Raw genomic sequence first — 22,040 nt, forward strand, 5'->3', positions numbered from 1 at the left:
CAAAGAAGATTAAAGAACTTGATCCTGCAAGATGCAGAGTGCTTCCTGTGAGGTGTAATGCACTCTCAACTCCTCTTGTAGGTAATTGGAGTTGAGGGCACTCGGAACTTCAGAGGACTTAGACCTTCACTCTTCTTTTGTCCTTTCATAGGAAAGTCAGGATGGGAGGTACTCAGTTTACCAAAACTACTAAGTAACAGTTTGGGCATAACATAAAATGAATCTATGTTCATTCCTTCTATATTATTACCTCCCCGGTTACATATCTGAGAACAAGGAACATAAGCACTCCAAACCCCATCCCTGTAGTTAAGTCCCAAAAGGAGTCCTTACTGAGAAAATGTACTGATTCCCTAGCAGAGCTGAGGAGAACTCCCTTTGAGGAAACAAATTAGATCTTCATTCAACTTTATAATTGGTTTGCTTTTAGAAAAGGGTGGTGGGAGTGGAGACTGAGGAAGGTTGGAGAGAAGCTAATTTTTCAGCCCAGATTTGTAGCAAAATCTAGAATATTTTGGTTTAAAATGCAGTTTGTGATAGTGGGGGAAAACTTCACTATTTTCTCCATCCATACCACTTTCACAGCAGGGCAGTGGGTACCCATTGTTAAATAAGATCTAGTGATAAGGCTGATACTATTCCACAACATGGGTGGCCACTCAGGCTAGCCACCCGACTAGGTACATAGGGGATCAGGTGCAATTGTACTCTGGCAGCAGCCATGGAGACACTGCTATTTTTAGGCGCTAGCTCCAGCGGAGTTGGGAATCGCATCTCCCAGCTCAAAAGTAGATGTATCCTTAGCTGACTTTTCAACTTTATGTTGGCCAGCTTGTATAATACTCATGAGAAATAGTCAGATTAGCTACATCAATAGTTGGAGAGGCTTTTCTTTACTGAAATTCTGCTCTTGAAAAGAGAATGTGGGAACAAGATTTATTACTTAAAACCCTTTTTGTTTTTATACAGTGTCAATTATTGCAAATAAAACTAAGTTACTTGTCTTCCTTTTTGAATTAGAATACAGTACTTATATAGGCATAATTTCCTAGCTTACTAGGGTCTTTCTTTTTGAGCAAAACATAATAATAATTTGAAACCATGTAGTCTGGACAGTTCAAAATAGAATGTGTTTCAGGGTTTTTTCTAATCATTTTCCATTTGCTGTTTAGGAAAGGCTTACTGCACAGCTGACAGAAAAAGATAATGACCTGCAAAAGTGGCGTAAAGAGAGAGATCAGCTAGTAGCAGCTTTGGAAGTACAGCTCAGTACTCTGGTTTCTAGCAACATCCAAAAAGATAAAGAAATAGAGGAACTGAAACATACAACATTAAAGGGTTCAGAAAAGGTTAGCCTAATCCTCCTGTGCTTTTTGATTTATCTATTAATTCTGCATAATGTTATCATATTGTTGCAGTCGTGGTTTCAGAGCTGTGTAAGCTTTGAATATTTTCAACATTTCAGTGTTTCAGAGCAAATATAAAAAAAATAAAAACAACCCCATAGCTCGCTTTTGGAAATGAATTGGCACTAGTGGTGGGTGGGTGAACATCCAAAAGGTTTAGTGGTTCAGAAAAGCATTTGAAGTTTATTTGATCTCTGTGATCAAGAAACTGGACTGGAAATCTCAGACAACTTTCATATGAGACTTCTAGTATTTTCTTGACCTAGCCAGCTTGAAAATTCCATGAGAAATAGCCTTTGTTGTCTCTTCACTTATACCTCTGGTCCAAGACAAGACCAGGAGGCACAGTGGTATGATTAAAAACAAACAAAAACAAAACAAAAAACCAACAAGAAACACAAGAGTTAACCCAACTTTCAAATTCAACTCCAAATACAATTTTTCAAACTATTTTGTTTTTTCCTTCATTTTCTCCACTTCCTGTTTTGGCTAGGCACAGAAATGTAACAAATCCTGTTATGATGCACTGTAAGGCTTAAAAATGAAAGGGAGCAACTAAATTATTTGACATTTGATGGCTGTTTGGTGATTTATTAAATGAATTGATTGGATCTCAGTCCAGTGTCTTAAGGACAGGTATTCATGTCACAAACCACCATCACAACTTATTACCTTTATTGGCAATACTGGCAGAGAGGTTATGAATGAATGGGTATGGGGACTGAACTCATTATACCTCAAGAGGGGGAAGTGCATAGACACAATAGTATAAGGAAGAGTAGGCCACATCCTTCCATGCTGTGTGTATGACAATTCTCGGGTGCCCAAGACTGAGAGCTCATCTTGTTAAACACATCCAGCAAGGGGAAGACTTGTTTATGCTTAACTGGGTGTCAGCTCCCTGACACACCTTCAATCTGTTAGCTACCCAAACAATCTTCCCTGGGCTATGCCAGCCCTTACTTCACCTTGTAGGTTAACAATAGGTGCAATCCAGTTCCTGAGCCCCTTTGAAGCATCCCCTCTGTAGTGTTCATTCCCTTATCCACTGCACACTCACAGTACCACCGGGTCTGCTATCCCCAAAAGAACAGGGAACGCACCAGCTTGTTTGATTCAACTCAGGATCAGCTCCTTATATAACACTGAGTTATATTTATAGTGAAAACAATCATAAGTTTATTGATTTTTTTTTAAATATAATATTTAAGAGATACTGAGTAAGGATAATGGAAACAGAAGGGTTACATGTAAACCAAAATCAATACATGCTTTACAGAGATTAAACAGACTAACTTCCTGTTTAAAGCAGTCTTCTCTCACCCAAAGCCTTTTTTGAAGCATTTTCAACCAAGGCTAGTTGTTTTCATGAATATAATTAGACTGGCTGATTATTTCCTAGGTGCAGGATAACCGGTTCCTTCCTTGCCTTTCACTACAGTCCAGTAAACCTTTTGAAGTGTACTCCCAGATAACACTCTTTTCCCCCTGCTGTTCTTTTGTTAGTTCTTACAATCCTTCATTCTGTCTAGAGCAGCTCACGAGCGTGAATGCCAACAGGATAGACTGTCAAGGAACAGGGTGAGAAGCGGGTGACACATGTCTGTGGTAAACTAGTATTTCACACTTGCGTATCACCCCACTGTGGGGTTTTACAGTTTTAGCAAACACTGTTATAGTTACGGAGCAAACACGTAATGCAGATATTATGAGTAAGATTAATACATGAAGAATCTACAAGCATTTCATAAAGTCTAAATTAACACACCAGTGAGTCAGATTGGTTTCCAGCTATGCATTTGTCAGTGTCAGGGGCTTTGGCATGAACTGGCACCTGGTCTGCCACATCATAATCTGCATTTAGCTCAGACTGGTGATTGCGAATGAGACAATACTCAATTTATAGTTCAATAGATGAATAAACATCTCTGATCTGGCAAGACACCAGTTTTTCACCTCTGTTGGGGGTTAATACCTTGATGTGAAACTATAAGAACATATTGTCATTATATATACATAACTCTTTACATGGCAGCAGTACACACACGATGACAATATTCATAACTAGTATGACATAAGCCATTATTAGGGACCTTACATGAAGTGAACTAGAATGTATATGTCAAACTCGGGAGATCCCTGTAACCTCTATGTACCCCCTCTGTACCCTTTGTCATCTGGCATTAAGAGGGTCTTGTGTCACAGGTACTTTCAATGATTTCCAAGTTAGTACAGAGAATTAAAGTTGGCTTTTTTAAACAAAATTGTTTAATTGTTTATGCTATTAGTTTAGCTCATTTGTTCACTATTTTTTTGTAAGTATGCCTGTCTAATTTGTATTTTGCCAATCCTTTCTCAGTTTATATAGTTAGATTTGTAACATGTTTAACAGGATTATGGAACTGTAATAGAAGAACTAAGGAGAGAGTTGTCTGAAAAAGATGATACTGTAAAGAAGCTAAAAGAACTTACTTGCCACGAAAATCTGGAAACTTCAAGGGTAACTGCATTAGCTGAAGAAAGACAAAAAAAAGCGGATGAATACCTCCATAATAAACAGGTAACCTTATGTTTAGTAAACACTTTCTATTAACATCACAAACTACTTGCAATAGTTTATTTTCCAATTTCACTAGCATTAATCCCAAAGGCTCAAGGCACCACCCACAATTTAGCACAAGTAGAAAATCTAACTTTTTTTTCTCCAAATATACTTCGATTAACCAAATTTCTAAGTACAAATTCGTTTATTTCATAGATTCTCCCACTAAACCAAAGATGCTCTTTAGCCAATAAAATATCAGCTTCTCCACTTATGAAAAACTGATCTCCGTAAATGCCTGTGAGAAAAGTTGGGCTTCAGAACCTACCTAGATAGTTAACTAATAGAAGTGCTGGTGGAATAAAAAGGGAACCATACTCAAGAGCTGAAGAGTCCTTAGGCGAATTCCTTCTCTAGCAGCTTCCTTAGGTCTGTGTCTGTGGAATTCCAGCTTAGGTACTTCTGTTGATCTGAACTCTAGCAGTTGTGGCATATGGAGAGGTGTGCTCCTATAGATAACTAAGTTCCAAATCATTCAGGATTGATAGGATAAAACCAGTACCTTAAATTCCACCTGGAAATTTATTGGAAGAGTGTGCAACTTGCAGAGCATTAGTGTTGCATGCAGCCTGTGTGACATTGTTAAAAAGGCAGGTGACCACATTAAGGCTGTGATCCTGATTTGGCCCCTTAGGTGCTATTGCAAAGTAAATATTTAAGTACCCACATTTTCACTGATCTGCACTATGTGGCTCCATTACCATTAATGAAGTTTGGGACTGAGTCAACTGGCAACATCACACTCCTCTTGCCACTAGCAGATTAAACCCTCTAATCTCGCTCCAAGATTTAACACAAAGTCCCAAACAGGTCTACTTCTGTGTCTGCTGGCTTCTCTGACTACTGCTGAGGATTGTAGGGCCAGGCTCCTGCTGTTCCCCCAATTCTGCAGGAAGAACATGTTTGAAGAACCTGGCAGTTGGTGCTGCATGAGACAGGACAGCTTTTGGAAAGTCTGCTTCTCTGTTTCTCCTTTTGTTCAGCTCCATGCTTGATATGCTGTGCACATGCTGTGAGAGCCAGTAAAAGATGGTTCTGTATCCTGTGGGGAAGTTGGACCCTCCACTCCTTCCAGCTCATCATTGGGATATGAGGACTTTGGATGGGGGCTCCAGCTTCCCCACAGAATAGGAGTAGTAGTGAGGAGCACGACTTCTCCTGTACTGGCCCGATTCCTGGCAGATCAGCAAATTCTCACTATTCTTCAGTAAACTGAAAACCAAGAGGTCTGTTTTCAGTGTGTACTTGCTGGTTTGCTGTTAACTGAAGCACAAATAAGTGAGGTCTCTCTTACTGCATAGATAAATTAAGACTGATCTCTCAGACTTCCTGTGTATGCTGGATGCTCCATCTTTTTTTTTTTTTTTTTTTTTTGAAAGCTACAAAAGAGACAAAAGTTGCTTAGGTTAATTGTAATTCCCCATTCCTTGATCTTGGCAGATTCAAACATTTCAGACCCCTCTAAAAATGAGTGAGAAAAACAAAATCTGCTGTGTGCACTGACCTGTGTTGGAATCTTTGATAGCTAAACTTATTTACCTAAATTGTTTAGATATTCAGATAAACTTTATATTCTGCTGCACAGCTTCTCTCCATCTTCATAACAAATGGGCAATGACACCCCCCTTGTGGAATTTAGCAGCAGTCCAATGCCTTTGGGGGCAGCTCAGCCCTTCAGCTGAAAATCTGCCTCTGGTGGTGGAAAAAATTGGTAGTTCAGTTTCTCTCAACTGCTTTGTTTCAGAACTTTAATTTTTATTATTTGTCATGTCTTAGCAACTTAATTTCAGCTTCTAGTTCAGGTGTTTCCAAACTTTGACATCATGACCCCATTTTAATGACGTTTTTCCTGACAGGACCCCAGTCAGCCTGGAGAATGCCATTTTGCTCTTTGCACAGTGTGACCTTGGATGCACTGTACGTGCAAGATCATGCTGTGTGGAGCAAAATGGCATCCTCCACATAACTAGGGATTGCTGCAACCCCATCTGCTGACCATTTGGGGTCACGAGCCACAGTTTGGGAACCGCTGTTCTAGTTTCAAGTTGTTGCCTTATTGCTATTAATTGGTTGCTGGAGTGAGTCTATGGCTTTGGAAGAACTCTTCTGGCAGCCCGAACTGAAGAGCAGGACTCAGTCCTGGAGCCTTCAGCAACCACATTAAACTACCTCCAAATTCCCCAGGTGGCAGTCCACTACTCATTTGTTATGAATGAGGAGAGATGCTGCTAAAATGATCAGGTCTGAATTTTTCATGGTATAGTAATAGTGAAGTGTTTCTTACAAAAATAAGTAACCATTGGATATTAACTGCAGGGTCTTTTGAAACGTTTAATATTGTCTTCCTGCACAAACATTCATGAGCTTAAATGTATAGAGCTTTTATATTGGAACATGCAGGTAGCCCAAACACAATTTTGAAGCTTACACTCTAGCATTCTTGTGATTCATTCTAAATCTTTTATAGTTTAAGGAAAAACAAAGCAACAATAATCCTATAGCTGGACAAAGTATCCCAATAAACTACAATGACGTTGAAGATAATCCATTACCACAGTGTCCAAGCAGTATATCTTCATTAGATGAAACTGAGGTTGGTATATGGCTTTAAATCTTTAGGTGATATGTGGTGATAAAGCTTTTGTCTAATAGACACATTAAAGCTAAAGAAATTATCTGTATAATGTTTTAAGATAGAAATTCTCAAGATTTAGTCCACAGATCTCTTCCTAGTGGCCTGCGGAAAACTGACAGGTCACTTGGTGCTAGTTCTTTGTTTCTAGCTGCTTCAGAGGTACTCACGCTTTTCACTAATGTCTGTTCCTGTACTGGAAGAAAGCAATAAAAAGAACCATGCTAAAGGGAGGGAGAGATGTTGTGGGCATTCTCCTGGCTCTGCTACAGAGTTGGTGAATCCTGTTATCCCTCTGCATGTCTATAAAAAGGTATAATACCTACTTCATGGGATCTAATGAAGGACTGATTGTGTTTGTGAAGTGACTGAGTCTTAGATGAGATTATTTAAAAAAAGAGAGAGGAAAAAAAAAGGCACTTTAAATGGGCTACACTTAGGGCAAGTTTGATATCTCTTCTTCAGATCAGAGCTCCCATGTGCGGGTTTATAAGCTGGACAAAGTCCCAACCTGACCTTTTAAACTGCCAAAACTTTACTAAAATGACTTCTACATAATGAGCTATATCGTTATAGACTCACCCCTAGTTTTGGAAATGGGATGATGCAGGGATTTTCACTAGACTACTGTTCCTGAATGCATACTCCATTTTCTGTATCAGCTGTAGGTTAGGAACCCTAGTGGCAGCTGTTAGAAAGGAGAATGAGTTATAACTTTCTTTCTTCTTTTCCCCAACACCTGAGCTTTCTTGCTGCTGCAGGGGAGCAAGGTCTCAGTACCCTACACCCCTACCATCCTTGCTAATATAGAGGGGTAGTGAAAGGGTCTCTTACTCTATGCCTTCTCTAGCCTATGTTTTCAGCTTGTTCTCTCCCTCCTTGTCCTTGGCTAATTCCCAAGAAGCAGCAGACTGAAATTGATGTGATTCTAGTGAGCTTTGCTGCTGCCCACAAGTTTCTGAGCAGCAGCAGCACAAACTTTCCAGTCATATTACTTGCTTGGGAAAGCAATAAGCAGCTGTAGAGCAAAGTTGGAGCTGTCTGACTCAGTAAGAAAGCACTGCATTGAGTTCACATTATAACTTATATTTGCAACCATGAAGGCTAGAAACTTAATTTTTTTGGTTTTGTTTTTTAAAATAAATCTTAAACTTTTGCAACAGTTGAAGATGTAGGCTCCCTCACATGCTATGGCAAGTTTCTCACATGCCAAGAGCTACTGAGTGATTGGATCTTTTCCAGGACTATTTTAACTTTTTATTTTTTCATATCAGAGTTATTTTAAAGCTTGTTCAACAATATTTTTGTCCTCTTTAATTCACCGCATGTGACTGCAGGACCATTCAGACACTGTTCTGGACTCTTCTGAAGTGTCTACAGAAAATGGGAAAGGTAGCAGGTTTCCTAAACCTGAGATGGAGATTCAGTTCACACCTCTGCATCCCAATAAGTTAGAAGTGAAACACCAGGGCAGTGCCTTACCAATAACTGTCAAAATGCCCAAGACAAGAAGGAAAAGGAAGAGTAACGAGCTTGATGAGGTAAGTCCTAAACTGATCACAAGCTTTTAAAAATGTATAGTACACTGTTTAGATCTATTACTGTGATTGGTTTTGTTGAATCTTTCTGCATTGGCAGTGGAATCATACCTTAAAATGGAAATATTTTGTCCCTTGAGTTTCTGATTCTTCTTAAAGTTAACTAAAAATATTCCTAATTGTAAGTCTTAGTATATTTAGCCCAAAGCATGCCTTTAAATGCATGTAACTTATTAAAAATCTTTCTGTACCACATAATTCATATTGGCTATGTTGAGGCAGTTGAGGGTGGGATTTCTGTCTGGTGGAGAAGTGCAGTGGTGATTTAAAACTATATGGTACACATGATTGGTGATTATGTGTGGTAAGGAGAGGTGCTACTGCTTTGGATGGCTTTATATTTTGTAGCTCCTATATTGTGGCTTTAAATATATATCAAGGGTATCCGGTGATCTGGATGAGTGTCCTTTGTGCTGGCTTATCTTTTAGGGTGGAACAAAAAAATAAATTTTTTCTCCAGATATGCAGATCAGGTACATAAAAAAATCCTTTATTTTGTATAAGTGTTTGACTCTATCTTGGTTTACCAGGGAGTGGTGGCGTGACCAGGCTTTCATATCCTGAAACCAACCTGCCTTTTTCCTTTCCTATTTGAATCAGTAGCAATTGTGAAATAATGCCAAAATGAAAGATTCTGTCTGTTAAAACTAGAGCCAGATTATAATATGAAAGCCAGGCCACACTCCCCTGGGGCAACATCATGGTACCTGTCAGCCAGTAGCAGCCCTTTCTTGTGAGTCTGATATAGGTCTGTCTCAGCACTTTGAAAGAGAACTGGGATTGGCTGGTGGATGGGAGGGGCATCACCCATAAACATGGATATGCCTGAAAGCAGGCCTTTTCCTGAAAAAAAGGAAAAATTTGTGCTTCATTAGCACCTTTCATCCAAGAATCTCAAAATACTTGTTTTAGAGGCTTCAGTTCAGTGATCTTGGAAATATATTAATAGTTACAATTTTTACATGTTGTTGTTGTCGTCAAACCTAAGTGCAAAAATTAACTATTGAAGACTGTATAAGTGAACACTGAACTGGAATTTTTCATTATAAAGTATTTCGGAAAAGAGAAGTATTCATAATTGTCTATAAAAAATTACTTCTGTTTCTTCAACCAATTTTTTTCAAGAGTAATATGCTTTCAAGTTGCTGGAAAAGCAGATGTAGAAATAAGCATACTTCTGAAGGTCTTGGTCAGGTATTGAACCTCTTTGTCTGATATAGATGAGCACGTTTCATGTAACAGTTTGTGCTGTAGATGAGTACTTTAGAGAGCATTTTAGACTGAAATAGTCCCTCTTCATACCTAATTTAGCATTTAGCTAAATCACAGTAACATTGTAACATCACTGAACTAAAACTAAAAGGTACCTTCTAGAACCATTTTCTTATCTGAAATTTATTGTTACCTATTTTTTTTAAGTATGGACAATTTTGTTTTAATATACTTCATATTTTTTTCTAAATCAGACACATTACATAGAGCAAACAGGAAAACATAAAAAATCAGTCTTCAATAAACTTGAAAATCAGAGTTAAAAATGCTGAATTATTCTGTTTATATTTTTCTGAAACTTCCTAACCATGATTTTTCAGACATAAGGTTGAAATTAGTAGATAAATGTAAGGCATTACTGGTGGTAATATTTTCAGCCCTAACATAAGATGAGGAGAAGGAGAAAACTCCTTAGAACTTAAAAAGTGCATGTTTGACAGTTGGTTTTAGTTGAGACTTATTTAACAAGTTTAACATTTCAAATTAACAGTTTACACAGGCTTCCATGTTTTAATTCAGCAACTTCGTTCTTCACCTATTAGTCTTCGTTCCCTGCAAAATTAGGTTTCCTTGACTCCTTCATAGCTGAAATCACTCCTATGTGTTCTGTCTTTCTAAAAGAGCCTAGCTACAAGTAAGTGTTATCAAAATCCCATGCCAGGATTTTCAGCTAATATATTTGACTATATTTTTTGGTTAAATTGTCAGTGTGCAATCTTGCTTTACATTGAAAGGAAAGTTTATACATGAAGGTGACATCACATCCCAAATAGAAGATACCTTCCACTGACAGTTCAACAATGGTAAAATGCTACCAACCTGAATTTACAGGTATCCTAAAGCTAAATTTACATTCATTTATTGAGTGATTTCCAACTTCAGTTTTAAGATATTTGACAAGAGAACACCCATATAGAGTAAATGGTGGAGAAGAAAAATAGCAAATGTAAGAATGGGATAACTATCATTATTTCCAGTTGCCTTTAATTCAGAAGGTTTAGACTTTGATTTAGGTGTGAATAAGTATCTCTACTATGTACCACTCAAAAAATGCTGGCTAGTATACTTAATATCTGGTTATAGCAATTCAGATGTTGGCTGCTTAACACTGCTACTTCTTCCAGAAGAAATTTTGTAAGCTGAAATGAAAACTGCATTTGAAGTTTAGCATGTACTTCATTTTCTTAGGACTTTGTGAAGAGTGAAAACAAGAAAAATGCCACACCTACAACTGATGTTACTTCACCTCTAAAGTCCAGTTCTGCTAAAATCAACAAGAATATGGTTTGTTTTATCCTATTCTTGAAGTTGGTTTGGACATTTTTATGTGAAGATAGATATATTCATATAATTAAGGGGCTTTGAAAAGGAACTCTTTGGTTTTACTTAGCAGTATTTCCACTTTATGTATGCACTTTTCTGGTATCCCCATACCATCTATGTTGTCATCCCATTTGATTCTGCAAGTTAGTCAAAGGTGGTAAGTGTTTATTTTTCATGGAGATCTTTAAGGACATCCTGGATGCTACAGGTAGTGGTGTAGGTGATTCTGTTGTATAGTTTCTCTCCTCATTCATTACTCATGGGCTAATGCCCCCCACCTGTGGAACTTGGAGGTGGTCTAGTGTTGTTGCTGGAGGCTCCAGGACTAAGCTCTGCCCTTCAGTTCAGACCACCAGATTTTCTGCCTCCAGTAGTGGAACAAGTTGGCTGTTCACTTTCTTCAGCCACTTTTGTTTTAAAATCTTCATTTTTATTCATTTTAGTGCAGTTGTGACTTTAATCTTCCTCCTCCCCCTTCCCTGGGTAGGGTAAATAGCAGCATAGTGATTTCAAACTTCTGGATCTGCATCAGGAGCCACTTCCCTTTCAGACTCCTCTGTCCCTACTCAGGCATGACAGATGTATCCTGCAAATGCCTGGCTTACATTTTACACAAGGCAGCATTTACAGGCTTTACAGAGAGTGAATTATACTCTGCTTGTGGCCACCCAAGTGATCTATGCGCTGCTAGGGTCTGGGGCTCAAAGTCAGACCAGTATGTTGTGTCCCCACCCTGCCCTGACAAACTGTGACTCCAGTGTAGAAAAGCCCAATCAGGAGCTTCTGGAGAGAGAGTCTAAGGACGAGGAAGAAGCTACTGCAACCTAATTCCACAGTCGAGGTATGTATACCAGTTATCCTCTGTTGTGTGGTCCCCAGGCCAGGATGAATAGTATACTACCTCCTCCCTTTAAACATGCTGGGGAAGAAGTATCACACATGCTTTTTTAAAAAAGAAAACACAGTGGTTTGTAAAAATTCTTCCTTTCAAGCATTTCTAGATACATGTTTTCCTGTTAATGCCTCCTGTAAGGAATCTGATTAAATCAAATGTTAAAGTAAAATGTTTATATTACAACAAAGAAATGTTATATATTTTGGGAGCCTAAGGTAGGTGTAGCATTAGCTTCACTGCTGAAAGACAGTTACACCTTCAAAGGACACTTCCTTCCAAAAGGCCACACAGACCATAAGACCAAAGACAAACTGCACAACAATTTCAAAGCCTCAGTTATAGTCTTTCAGACCAAAGATGTTTAATATATTTACTAAGAAAAGCCTGTTTTGTGGCAAACAAATGGCTCATTGTCTAGACATGTGATCCTTTTTTGGAGTGAGATATCTCATGTTTTGTCTGGGTCAAACTCTTGTGTATGCCGATTTGCATGTGAGTAACTACTGGGGGGAACATTAGAAAAATTAAAGATTGCAGAGAAGCCTCAACCCTTGCTGTCAAAGCCAGCATAGCAATCCATTGATTGCTAACAACACCATTGGTATCCAAGAAGGGAGTATTACCCTAGCAGAGGGAAAAATCGGGATCAGAAGTTTCCAAGAAAACATAGAAACCTAAAGTTTCCTCTGAATCAACAAAATCCTCAGCATAACCAAGAGAAAAAGAGCATTTGTGTACAGGAGGTCACAATTCCTGTACAAGACTACCTTTTGATCCACCCTTTCCACCCAGTTTTAAGTGGCTCACAGTAGTCACAGCAAGACAGAAGTCGCACGTTATGCACCTATCCCCACGCATGGACAACACACCAATCAGTATGCTGTCGAGAGATCAGATCCCTTCACAAATTAACAGTTGCTGAAAAGGATTCATAGCCACCAGCTCTTCAAAATCAAGACGAGCTTTTGATCCCAGTGCAGAGAATTACTGACCCAGAGGTCAAAACAGACATGGCTCTGCTGTAATTTTATCATAGTGGGAAAGATTTGTAAAGATCCAAAACTTCATTACATCAGTCATTTTCTGAGGTGCCCTCAGTAGCAAGTTATTTCCAGTGACAAGGATTGCTGGTGCCATGAATCAGCTTCATCACCTAAAGGCGTTTCTCAGAATGCACCTGCTGAAATTCCTTCTGAGGACACAGAACCATGCACTTGATGCAAAGCAAAATTGGGTGTCATTCTCCGATAACATCCAGATGTCCCTTTGTGGACAGGAAAATACAAACAACATGCTGAAAGCCAGCCCAATTTTTAATCTAGACTTTTGCATACTTATGGAAGCAAGCATACCTGGAAGACAGTTTTCCAAAATCTCATCACACCCATCCTTTCAATTCATTCGGACGCCTCTATCAGAGTGTGTCTTTAAGAGAAAAAAATTAAAAAGCAAAACTTGCAAACATGGCCATAGGGGATCAGACCAGTGGTCTATCTAGTCCAGTATCCTGTCTGTGACAGTAACCAGTACCAGCTGCATCAGTAGAAAGTGCAAAAAAAACCCCACATAGGGCAATTATGGTACTTGCAGAGGAAGTCACCCCTTACTTCCCAATAGGGGCTGACTTATGACTGAGTGTGACGAAGTGGGAATGTTCTTAATGAATACTGTGTATGCCTCAGTTTCCACTATGTATTATTTAAGTATTTAGGTGTTGGGTTAGGGATGTGTGATCTTTGTAGTGACCATTAGAGGGCAGGTGTGGCTGACTCTAGCTGCCTGGGCACAGACAATGTCCAGAGCCCATCTCCTTGCTGGGGTGGAGGGAGACAAAGGCAAGGGGAGGAGAGAGGTGTGTCTGAAGCTGGCTGAGTCAGTCCCTTATGGGGGATCCCCAGGAGCAGAGCCCAAGAATGGGGCTCTGGAACTTCCCCAGATGGTCATTTGCTGTAACTTTCTGATTCTTGTGCTAACAAGGTTCTGTTCTACACAGTGTTCCGGGGAACTAATACACCCTTCTGATTTCCATGCTGGCTGTGAATTGCTTCTGACTGCAAGGCGAGGTACATGGTTCCTTTGGAAGCATGTAAGAGCTTCCCAGGCATCCCATCCAGGGGGACTCACTGAGGGGAGCTCATGGCGGAATAGGGGTGCTGAGTGCTCCGACCTCAGATTCAAGAAGCAGCTGCACTGGTACGAGAGACGCTAGGGGGGAGACCCTGTCTGGCTTCACCCCAAGTGGTTCCAGAGCATCTTTCTTGTGGGTCTCCATCATACTGAGGCATGAACGTTTATATCCCTTCCAAAACTAGGAAGTAACTAGAGGTCAAAGCTTCTCTGTGGCAATGTAAATAATGCCCTGGTTAGAGAAGAATCTGCTACCTTTCCAGACTATTCACATAAAGGATACAGAAAAGAGGAAAAGGGAGAATTGTGGTGGTCTTCCTCGTCCTCCTGTGCCCCAGAAGACACTTTGGACTTGCTAGATAGCCCAGAATCCCACACACTAACTGCAGAAAACACCAGACCTCTTGAAGCAGGGACTCCTTCATTCAGACCAGAAATGCCTAGCATTAACAACTTGGGCAATAGAAGAGAAGTGTTGTTCAGCACAGGTTCTCTATCAACCTCTGATACAGTTTGGTATCCAGACTGAACTCAACCAGGATATTTCATTAAATTGATCTGGTCAAATTTGTTTCAGGTATAAGGGGAAACAGAAAGCTCTTTGAGGCATGAACTGCCTCTTTGTGTGTGAAATGCTCAGCCCTTACCTTTAGATACCATTGTGATTCAAATATTATAATAATCCCAAAATTCTGGTGATCTCAGCTAAACTGGAGTTTCTTCAGGAGGTTTGGCTGGAATCCTACAGCTAGAAATGTGGGTTCTACCTGTTGCAGAGTTTGGTTGACAGGCATATCAGATCCCCATTTGAGTATCAGGTGCCAAGTTTAATCACAATGACAAATTAGACAAGTCTGTGGCTGGCCTTTCTAGTTGCCATATCTCTTAAAGGCAAATCATGGAATTAATTTTCATATCCATGCGAACACACTGCCTTTGTCATCAGGGAAAGATTATTCTTATAGCTCCAGAAACTTTTGTATTCCAAGTAAGTTCCTCTTTTCATAATTCCTGGGAAATAGTTATTTTGTCATTTTGTTCTAACCTTTGAAGGTTGTGGCATAAATGGGCATTCCTAGCATTCTAAAGATATATTGCAAGCCTATGGTGTGCATACGCCAATTGTACCCTGCTAATCTCATTCTGTCCAAAATCCCAAGGCATTAGGACCTCAAGATTGCTGCAGGCAAGATGTAAAAATCTTGCACCAGTTGGCATGCTAGGCATCTTGAAAACTTTACAGATGACTCTAGAGGCACTAGGGAAAAGTGTACGAGCCTCATCAAGGAAAATTTGTAAGTTTCCATTTGTCTGCAAAGGCATCCTTTGGTAGGAAGAGGGTATTGGGTTGGTTCCCACATACCCCCACACAAAGGCTTTATAAACTAAGGAGTTATCTTCCATTTCTGCCTATTATTCCACTATCATAATTTAAAGATCGCATATTCTTTCCTCCATTCTTCTGGGGTTTGCTGCTCACTATTTCCCATGAGTAATAAATGAGGAGAGAAGCTGTGCAACAGAGAAAATCATCAGGTAAGAAATTTTTCATTCTGTTAGTAGCTTCTCCCCCAGTTCAGCCAACCCTGGTATCTGGTAAATGACAAGAATATAAATTGAAAATTTTCTCCAAAGGGAGACATACGTATTGTCTTAAAGTTAATTTAATACATTATATCGAGTTGTTTTAATGCTCATCATTGGTTGCTGGAGTGTTTCTACAGCCTTGAAAGAACTCTTTTGGAGGTCTGAGCTGAATACCAGAACCTAGTCCTGGAGCCTCCAGCAACAACATTGGACTGCCTCTGAATTCCACAGGTCCGGGTCATTAGTCCATGAGCAATGAATGAGGAGAGAAGCTGCTAACAGCTAACTGAATGACAAATTTCTTCCCTGTTAAAGGGAAGCATGCCATCTATTGACTGAATTGTATACGAATACTGGAGCATGCTGTTAGGATTTGTGCTGCTGTAATTGAGCCTTTCAGACAAAAGGTAAAACTAAGATTCAGACTACCAAGTTCTCCTGTTTTTGTAAGAGTCAGTGGTGTTAACTGTAGTTGTCCTAGGTGTATTCTAATGTAGGTAATTACAGTTTGCCTGCCAAAAATCTCCCTGCAGTTTCATCTGGAAATGGATTACTACTTATTTTAAAGGGACACCATAAACTTGAAATTTAGTTAATTTTTAAAAAGAGCTAAAGGCCTTTCAGGTACTGCACACACCCTGAGAACTGCTGACAATTTTTGTGATTCTATCAATTTTTTCTATTTATAAAATGAGTTTCTGTCCATTTTTATTGCACTAAGGACGCTCAGAAACCGAGGAAATTGATTGGCTAGATTATATTGTAATGTAGTATCATCTACAGACCCAAATCAAGTCATGGTAGGAGCATTTGAGGTAGGTGCTGTGCAAAGGCTTAGCTATACACAGTCCCGCCTAATGAGCTTGCAATCTAAGGCCCCAGTCCTGCAACTGGATTTGTGTAGGCCAACCCTTGTGATTTCAAAAAGGTTCTCCCTGTGCACAAAGGGCTGCCAAACTGGAACCTATAGAAGAATCAGGGCCTAAATTAAGTCAAGAAACAACAAATGAGAAAATTGGGGAAGTTCTATCCAAAGGAAACACTGAAACTAACTAGACACAATGCTGCCTAAATTCAATAACTGAAAAACAGCAGAAAAATAACTTTCTTGACTCTTTTTCAGTTATAGTAACTTTGGCTATTGGCGCAGGTAAAAAAAAAAAATTCAGTACGTGCGTGGGTTTTTTAAAGTTCTTAAAACTGTTACTGAGTGCTATTAAACTGCCACCATTTCCTGCCATATATCAGGGTGAAACAATCCATGTATGTCCCAATAATTGTTGGGAAGGTACTTTGAAATCCTCTGTGAAGTGCTACAAAATTGTGTGGTGTTAATACTTACTCTGGTAAAGATTTAATATGTACACAATACATGGAGTGGAATCCTGGCCCCTTTAAAGTCAATGGGAATTTTGCCACTGATTTCAGTGAGGCTAGAACCCCTGGTCTTTATAATGTAGCTATCTCTTGGTGGATTTTTGTGTTGCAAAACATTGTTTTGTTAAACTCTGTTGCAGTCAGAATATTCAGATTAGCTTTACTTGTGCATATTAGTACATCCACAAGTGTGCCTAGTCCTCAAAGGAAGGGAACAGAGTTAGACATTTATTAAAAACTGCAGTTTATGTGTCATCTTAAAAACTAAAAATGAGCCATCTGATTATCAAACTTAATTGATGGACTAAAAGGAAAGTGAGTTTGTGGTTCTCTACTTCAATTATTAACTAGTGTTTCTGTTTAGATGTCCAATACACAATCGCTTAGAAAGGTATATCCCTTAAGAAAACAAGCGTCAACTACAAGTACAAAGTCAACTTGGAAAAAAGATGGAACGCTACAAAAGCTTGGAGATTTCTTTCAAAGTTCTCCTACAATTATCCACTCCAAAGGTTTGTATAGAGCGAACTAGAAAACCTCTGTTTTTTATGATTCCTATTAGAAAATGCAGAAAGAGGACAATTGCTAAAGTAATATATTGGCTTGCAAATGTGACATGGTAAATGCTTCACAAATGCAGTGTCCGGCTATTTGTTCTGCAGCTCAGCATCTCCCACAACTCTGGACATCTGGGCCACTCTTCTCTCTCTGCAGCTCACGGAGATGGATCAGTGTTTTGGCACCACACAGTCTGGCCACTACCCCCTTTGCTCCTGCTTGCTGCCAGATTCTCTGCCTCCGCAGCAGCCAGTTTCTTTTGCTCCTGCCCTAACTCCTTCTAATTTAACTTCTCTGCCCAGATTTTTGGGCAGTGGGGAGCAGTGAATTTTTACTTTCCCCATTAGATTGGAATGAAAACACATAGATTCTCAGAGCTACTATGTAGCTCTTTGGGGCTGAGTCTGTCTTTTTTGGTTCTGTTTGTACAATACCTAATACAGAGGGATCCTGGATCATGACTAGATCTCCCAGGCACATAATACTAATACTATTAATAATATAAAAAGATAAAGTTTAACAAACTGGAAGACACAAGTGTTCTTCAGTTTTATACTGAAAACCAATCTATGCTTGGTTAGCTAAAACAAGAAAGCATTCTGTGTAGATGCTTAACATTAACATCTTTGTACAAATCTGGAAAGCCTCTCTAGTCTGGTGTAAGTGAAAAGTAATATACAGTTACATTAAGTTAGACACGGAAGGTGAGATTTTCAAAGGCACTCATGATGGCCAAAATCTACTCCCATTGAAGGCAGTGGAAACATAATTAGGCCAACTATGAAGACTTTTGAAAATCTTCCCCTGAAAATATATTTAACTTTTTTAAAAACAAAAGAAAAACCCTAATAAACAAAGAAAACTGAAGAAAGTTCAAAGTGAAGGTTTTCTACCAACCCCAACTCTGGCCCATATTCCCACTCCCTTTCCATTTCTTCTTTCCTTTCTATAGCTCAATGCCATTACTACTCAATGCCATTACTTTTCTTCCAGTATAGGTTAGACACTCACTCTTCCCACCAGAGTTCTGTACTACTTTTATGAACTGATAAACTAATGTATATGGGAAGCTGATTGCACTACTATCAACACAAAGAAATCAGTCTGTAAGCTGAACATATTCTTAAATTCTTGTGGCTGACCCAGGCAGAAGTGTGTAAAAAGCCTTTTCAGAAAACAGTTTAATAATGGTTCCATAATAATATAATTTTTAACTGTAGCTAACTGTTCTTTTAATTTTATATTTAATATTTTCTAAATCTCTTTTAAAAAATCAAACATGTCTGTATAGTAAAGCAAGATTTTATTCTAACCATTTCCTCTTTAAAAAACCTTTTCAGCGGTGATTAGAGGGATAATAATGTAGCTTTTAAAATATTACTTTGATTCCTCCTAATTCTTTTTGTTTAAAAATAATAAAATGTTAATTAAAATAAAATGTGTCCTATAGCAAAGAAGCTGATTGCAACAATAAGCTCACCCAAATCTACAGAAGTAGAAACTCACAAAGCAAATGAGCTCAAGCCGAAACGAGCCAAGCGAAAGCTGTACTCAACTGACATTTCCTTTCCTTTAGACATTCCTGGTGACACGGTAAGTGACATACTTTCCATGCACTCTGCAGTGAGATAAGAGCTTTCAGAAAGCATATTTAATGGGACACAGTCAATCTGAGATCTAATCAATTTACAAAAATGAGTTTAAAAATAGTGGTTTGTGCTTCAGTTCCCCCTACTCCACTTTGCCAGTCTTCATGGTTGTACAACTGCATTTTCTTTTTCTTTATTCCCCTCCCCCCCCTTGTCTCCCATCCTCTTTGTAGCTGTTTGTAAGATCTACATCAGTGTTTCTTAACCTGGGGTTTTAGAGGGGTCGCAAGTGCAGAGCTGGTATTGGGGGTGGCAAGAAAGGCAATTGCCTGGAGCCACAGGGGCGCCATGAAACTAAGTTACATGCCTCAGCCCTGTGGGGGTGGGACTCAGGCTTCAGGGGTACAGTAGTTTGGAAAGGTTAAGAACCACTGATCTACATGAAGCCGAGCTGCTTTATATAGATATAGATATAGGGATATAGTGAAAGTGCTGCCAAATGCACAAATAGACACATTCCTTTCTTTTAATCATAATCATTTTGGTGTAGGTCATCAGAAATTTTTTCAGCTATTTACTCCTGAGGGAATTCTGTGCCAAAAAAAAATTCTGCATGCAATATTTTAAAATTCTGCAAATATTATTTGTCAATAAATAAATGTGGAGGTGCCTGCATGGCAGTGGTGAGCACAGGCCACTGGCTGCAGAGAGGTGGGAGATCACCCTGCAGCCCCCTCCCTCCCAGAAACACATCGGGGCCCTGCCCCTCCATGCCAGGATGCCATATGCCGGGCTCCCCCTGCCCTATCCTCTTCCCTTTCCTCTCCCCAGTGTCCCCTCCCCCCTTCCCTGCCCTCATTCCCACACCCCACGCCACCTCCCTTCCTCACTGCCCTGCACCACTCCACCCAACTCCCTTCCCCTTCCCCACCATGGACACTCACTGTTGTACAGATAACAGGATGATTCCCAGCACACACATAAGGGGAGCACAACTGACACTGGGACCCAGGAGGTGGCATCCAGCTGCAGAGTCAGCCATTGGGAGTGGCATGTGACCCGAGTGCTCCCTCCATATCTTGTCTCCTCCAACTTAGACTATGGGTGTCCCCAGCCACCGCCATCCCTATGCGGTGATTTATTTCTCTGCTGGGTGCCAGAAACCTCCAGGACTAAGCTATTGTAGTTTCAGTTGACTGCATCCATTTAAGCGTAGTAGGAAAAGGAAAATGATAAATGGAGATAAATATCATATATTACTAATTGATGAATACGGAAAATACTTGATTTAAACACTGAGGATGAGATTCTGTGCTGCGTCACTAAGAGGTGCAGCACAGAACTGGCAGCCCAGAAAGGGGAGCGTGACTAAAGTGGCTTAAAACCATCTTTTGTGTTGTCCTCATCCTGGGCTGATCCAGGGCTTGAGAGTCCCTGGCGTAACTTAGCTTACACAGGCCTACAGGCCTGTCTAAGCTGTGGCAGTCTCCTGGAGCTGCCCTATGATTTGGAGCACTACCAAGAGTTCCACAGCCTTGCATGCTGCAGCACCACACCAACATATCCCTCCTAGCTCAGTCCCTGATGTGCCCCATATGCCAGAGTTTGTAAGGCAGTCATTGGAGGATAGTCTTATGGCCCTCTACAGTTCTTGGGCATTTAAGAACACTTTATTCTGCTCTGGCACTTTTTTCCCCATTGTGAAGGGGCCAGAGCAGGGAATGAGAATCTCATTCTTATGCCGCAATCCTACACATTCTTATGCAAATGAGTTATCCCATTAACTTTTTAGTGACAGCAGTCTAAAGGGGGGACAGAAACTAGACTTCATAGGATCTACAAGTGATTAAAGGAGAGGAAACAGAAGTAAAAAGGGGACACAATGCTCTAAGACTTTGGAAGTGAAGGGATGAAGGAGGAGAATGAGATGTTGGAGAAACCAGGGAAGGTCAAAGAAAGATATTAAACTAAAAATCACATGCTGTTATGCAGTGGTGGTGTAGCCAACTGGGTCCCAGGATATTAGAGAGAAAAGGTGAATGGTAATACCTCACCCACCTTGTCTCACTTTTTTTTTTTTACACTCATTTTGCTGAGTTAGTACTAGAAGTTTAGGATTGCAAATTGTTTCCAGTCAGAATTGTTTCTATGGTTTTACAACTTCTTTTAACATGAATTTCTATGCAAACATAGTCTGAAACATCCTAGTCCTTGCTGTTCATTTTCTTTTTCATTAAATTTATGTGGAGCTCTAAATATTGACCTCAGACTACTATGGATCCCTTTTATTTATTTATTTTAAATTCGGTAGCAATTATTGTGCAAGTTATTATGAATATAGCTCAGGGGAACATTAGAAAAGTGGTGGGTGTTTCATGTAGCATAAATACACTGTATAGACATATGTATATATATATATTTAGAATTATCTATAGTGACATTGACACATGATTCCATGTTAAACATTTAGCTGAGGAAAAACAAAAATAACTTTCAAAATGTCTTATTTTTTAGATTATGGATCAAAAGGAAAAAGAAAGTGATCATCAAATCATCAAACGACGACTGCGGTCAAAAACAGCAAAATAGATGGTCATGTAGAAGCATGTTTATATAATTCTTAATCAGGTCATATTTTGATTGTATTATTATTAATTAATTGTATATAGTGAACTGTAGCTCCTTTATCATACTCCCAGTGCCTCTGTATAGGTTTTTTTGTTTGTCTATTTTAAACCATCAGAAACACTGTATAAAACCTCAAATTCATTAAATCTGATATGCAGCTCAAGAAAGTTTATATCTCTAACTTATTTTAAAGATTGATGTCTTTTTAAAAGGGTTCAGGAATGCCACTCTTACGTGGTGAGAATCGTCATCTTCTGCCACATTGTTTGTGGGAATATACTTAGTATAACTGAATGTACTGAAAAAAATGAACAAAAAGATCCTGTATGCTTATCTGATTTTAAAAGATTTGAATATTATGCCTGGAAATCAGTTAGATGAAGGAAAGTGGAGAACCATGGCGTGGACTTCATCATCTTTTGCATGATGCTACTTTGTTATTAACT

The 22,040-nt window shown here is 39.4% G+C and overlaps 1 protein-coding gene across 1 annotated transcript in view; it reads left to right on the plus strand.

Annotated features, from left to right (window-relative positions):
• The window catches only part of KIF20B (kinesin family member 20B), a 74,311-nt gene extending 52,558 nt beyond the window's left edge, over nt 1-21,753 (plus strand). Inside the window, exons 28-35 of the mRNA XM_067552819.1 lie at nt 1,173-1,349; nt 3,799-3,966; nt 6,476-6,601; nt 7,978-8,181; nt 10,699-10,794; nt 17,184-17,331; nt 18,828-18,970; nt 21,481-21,753. Of these exons, the coding sequence (XP_067408920.1) occupies nt 1,173-1,349; nt 3,799-3,966; nt 6,476-6,601; nt 7,978-8,181; nt 10,699-10,794; nt 17,184-17,331; nt 18,828-18,970; nt 21,481-21,555 (1,137 nt within the window). The 3' untranslated portion in view covers nt 21,556-21,753. The remainder of the gene's footprint in view (nt 1-1,172; nt 1,350-3,798; nt 3,967-6,475; nt 6,602-7,977; nt 8,182-10,698; nt 10,795-17,183; nt 17,332-18,827; nt 18,971-21,480) is intronic.
• The last annotated feature ends 287 nt before the right edge of the window (nt 21,754-22,040 follow it).

Source organism: Emydura macquarii, unplaced genomic scaffold (genome assembly GCF_026122565.2).
Source record: "Emydura macquarii macquarii isolate MOO-44397 ecotype Brisbane River unplaced genomic scaffold, CSIRO-AGI_Emac_v2 contig_1390, whole genome shotgun sequence".
NCBI classification, from domain to species: domain Eukaryota; kingdom Metazoa; phylum Chordata; order Testudines; family Chelidae; genus Emydura; species Emydura macquarii.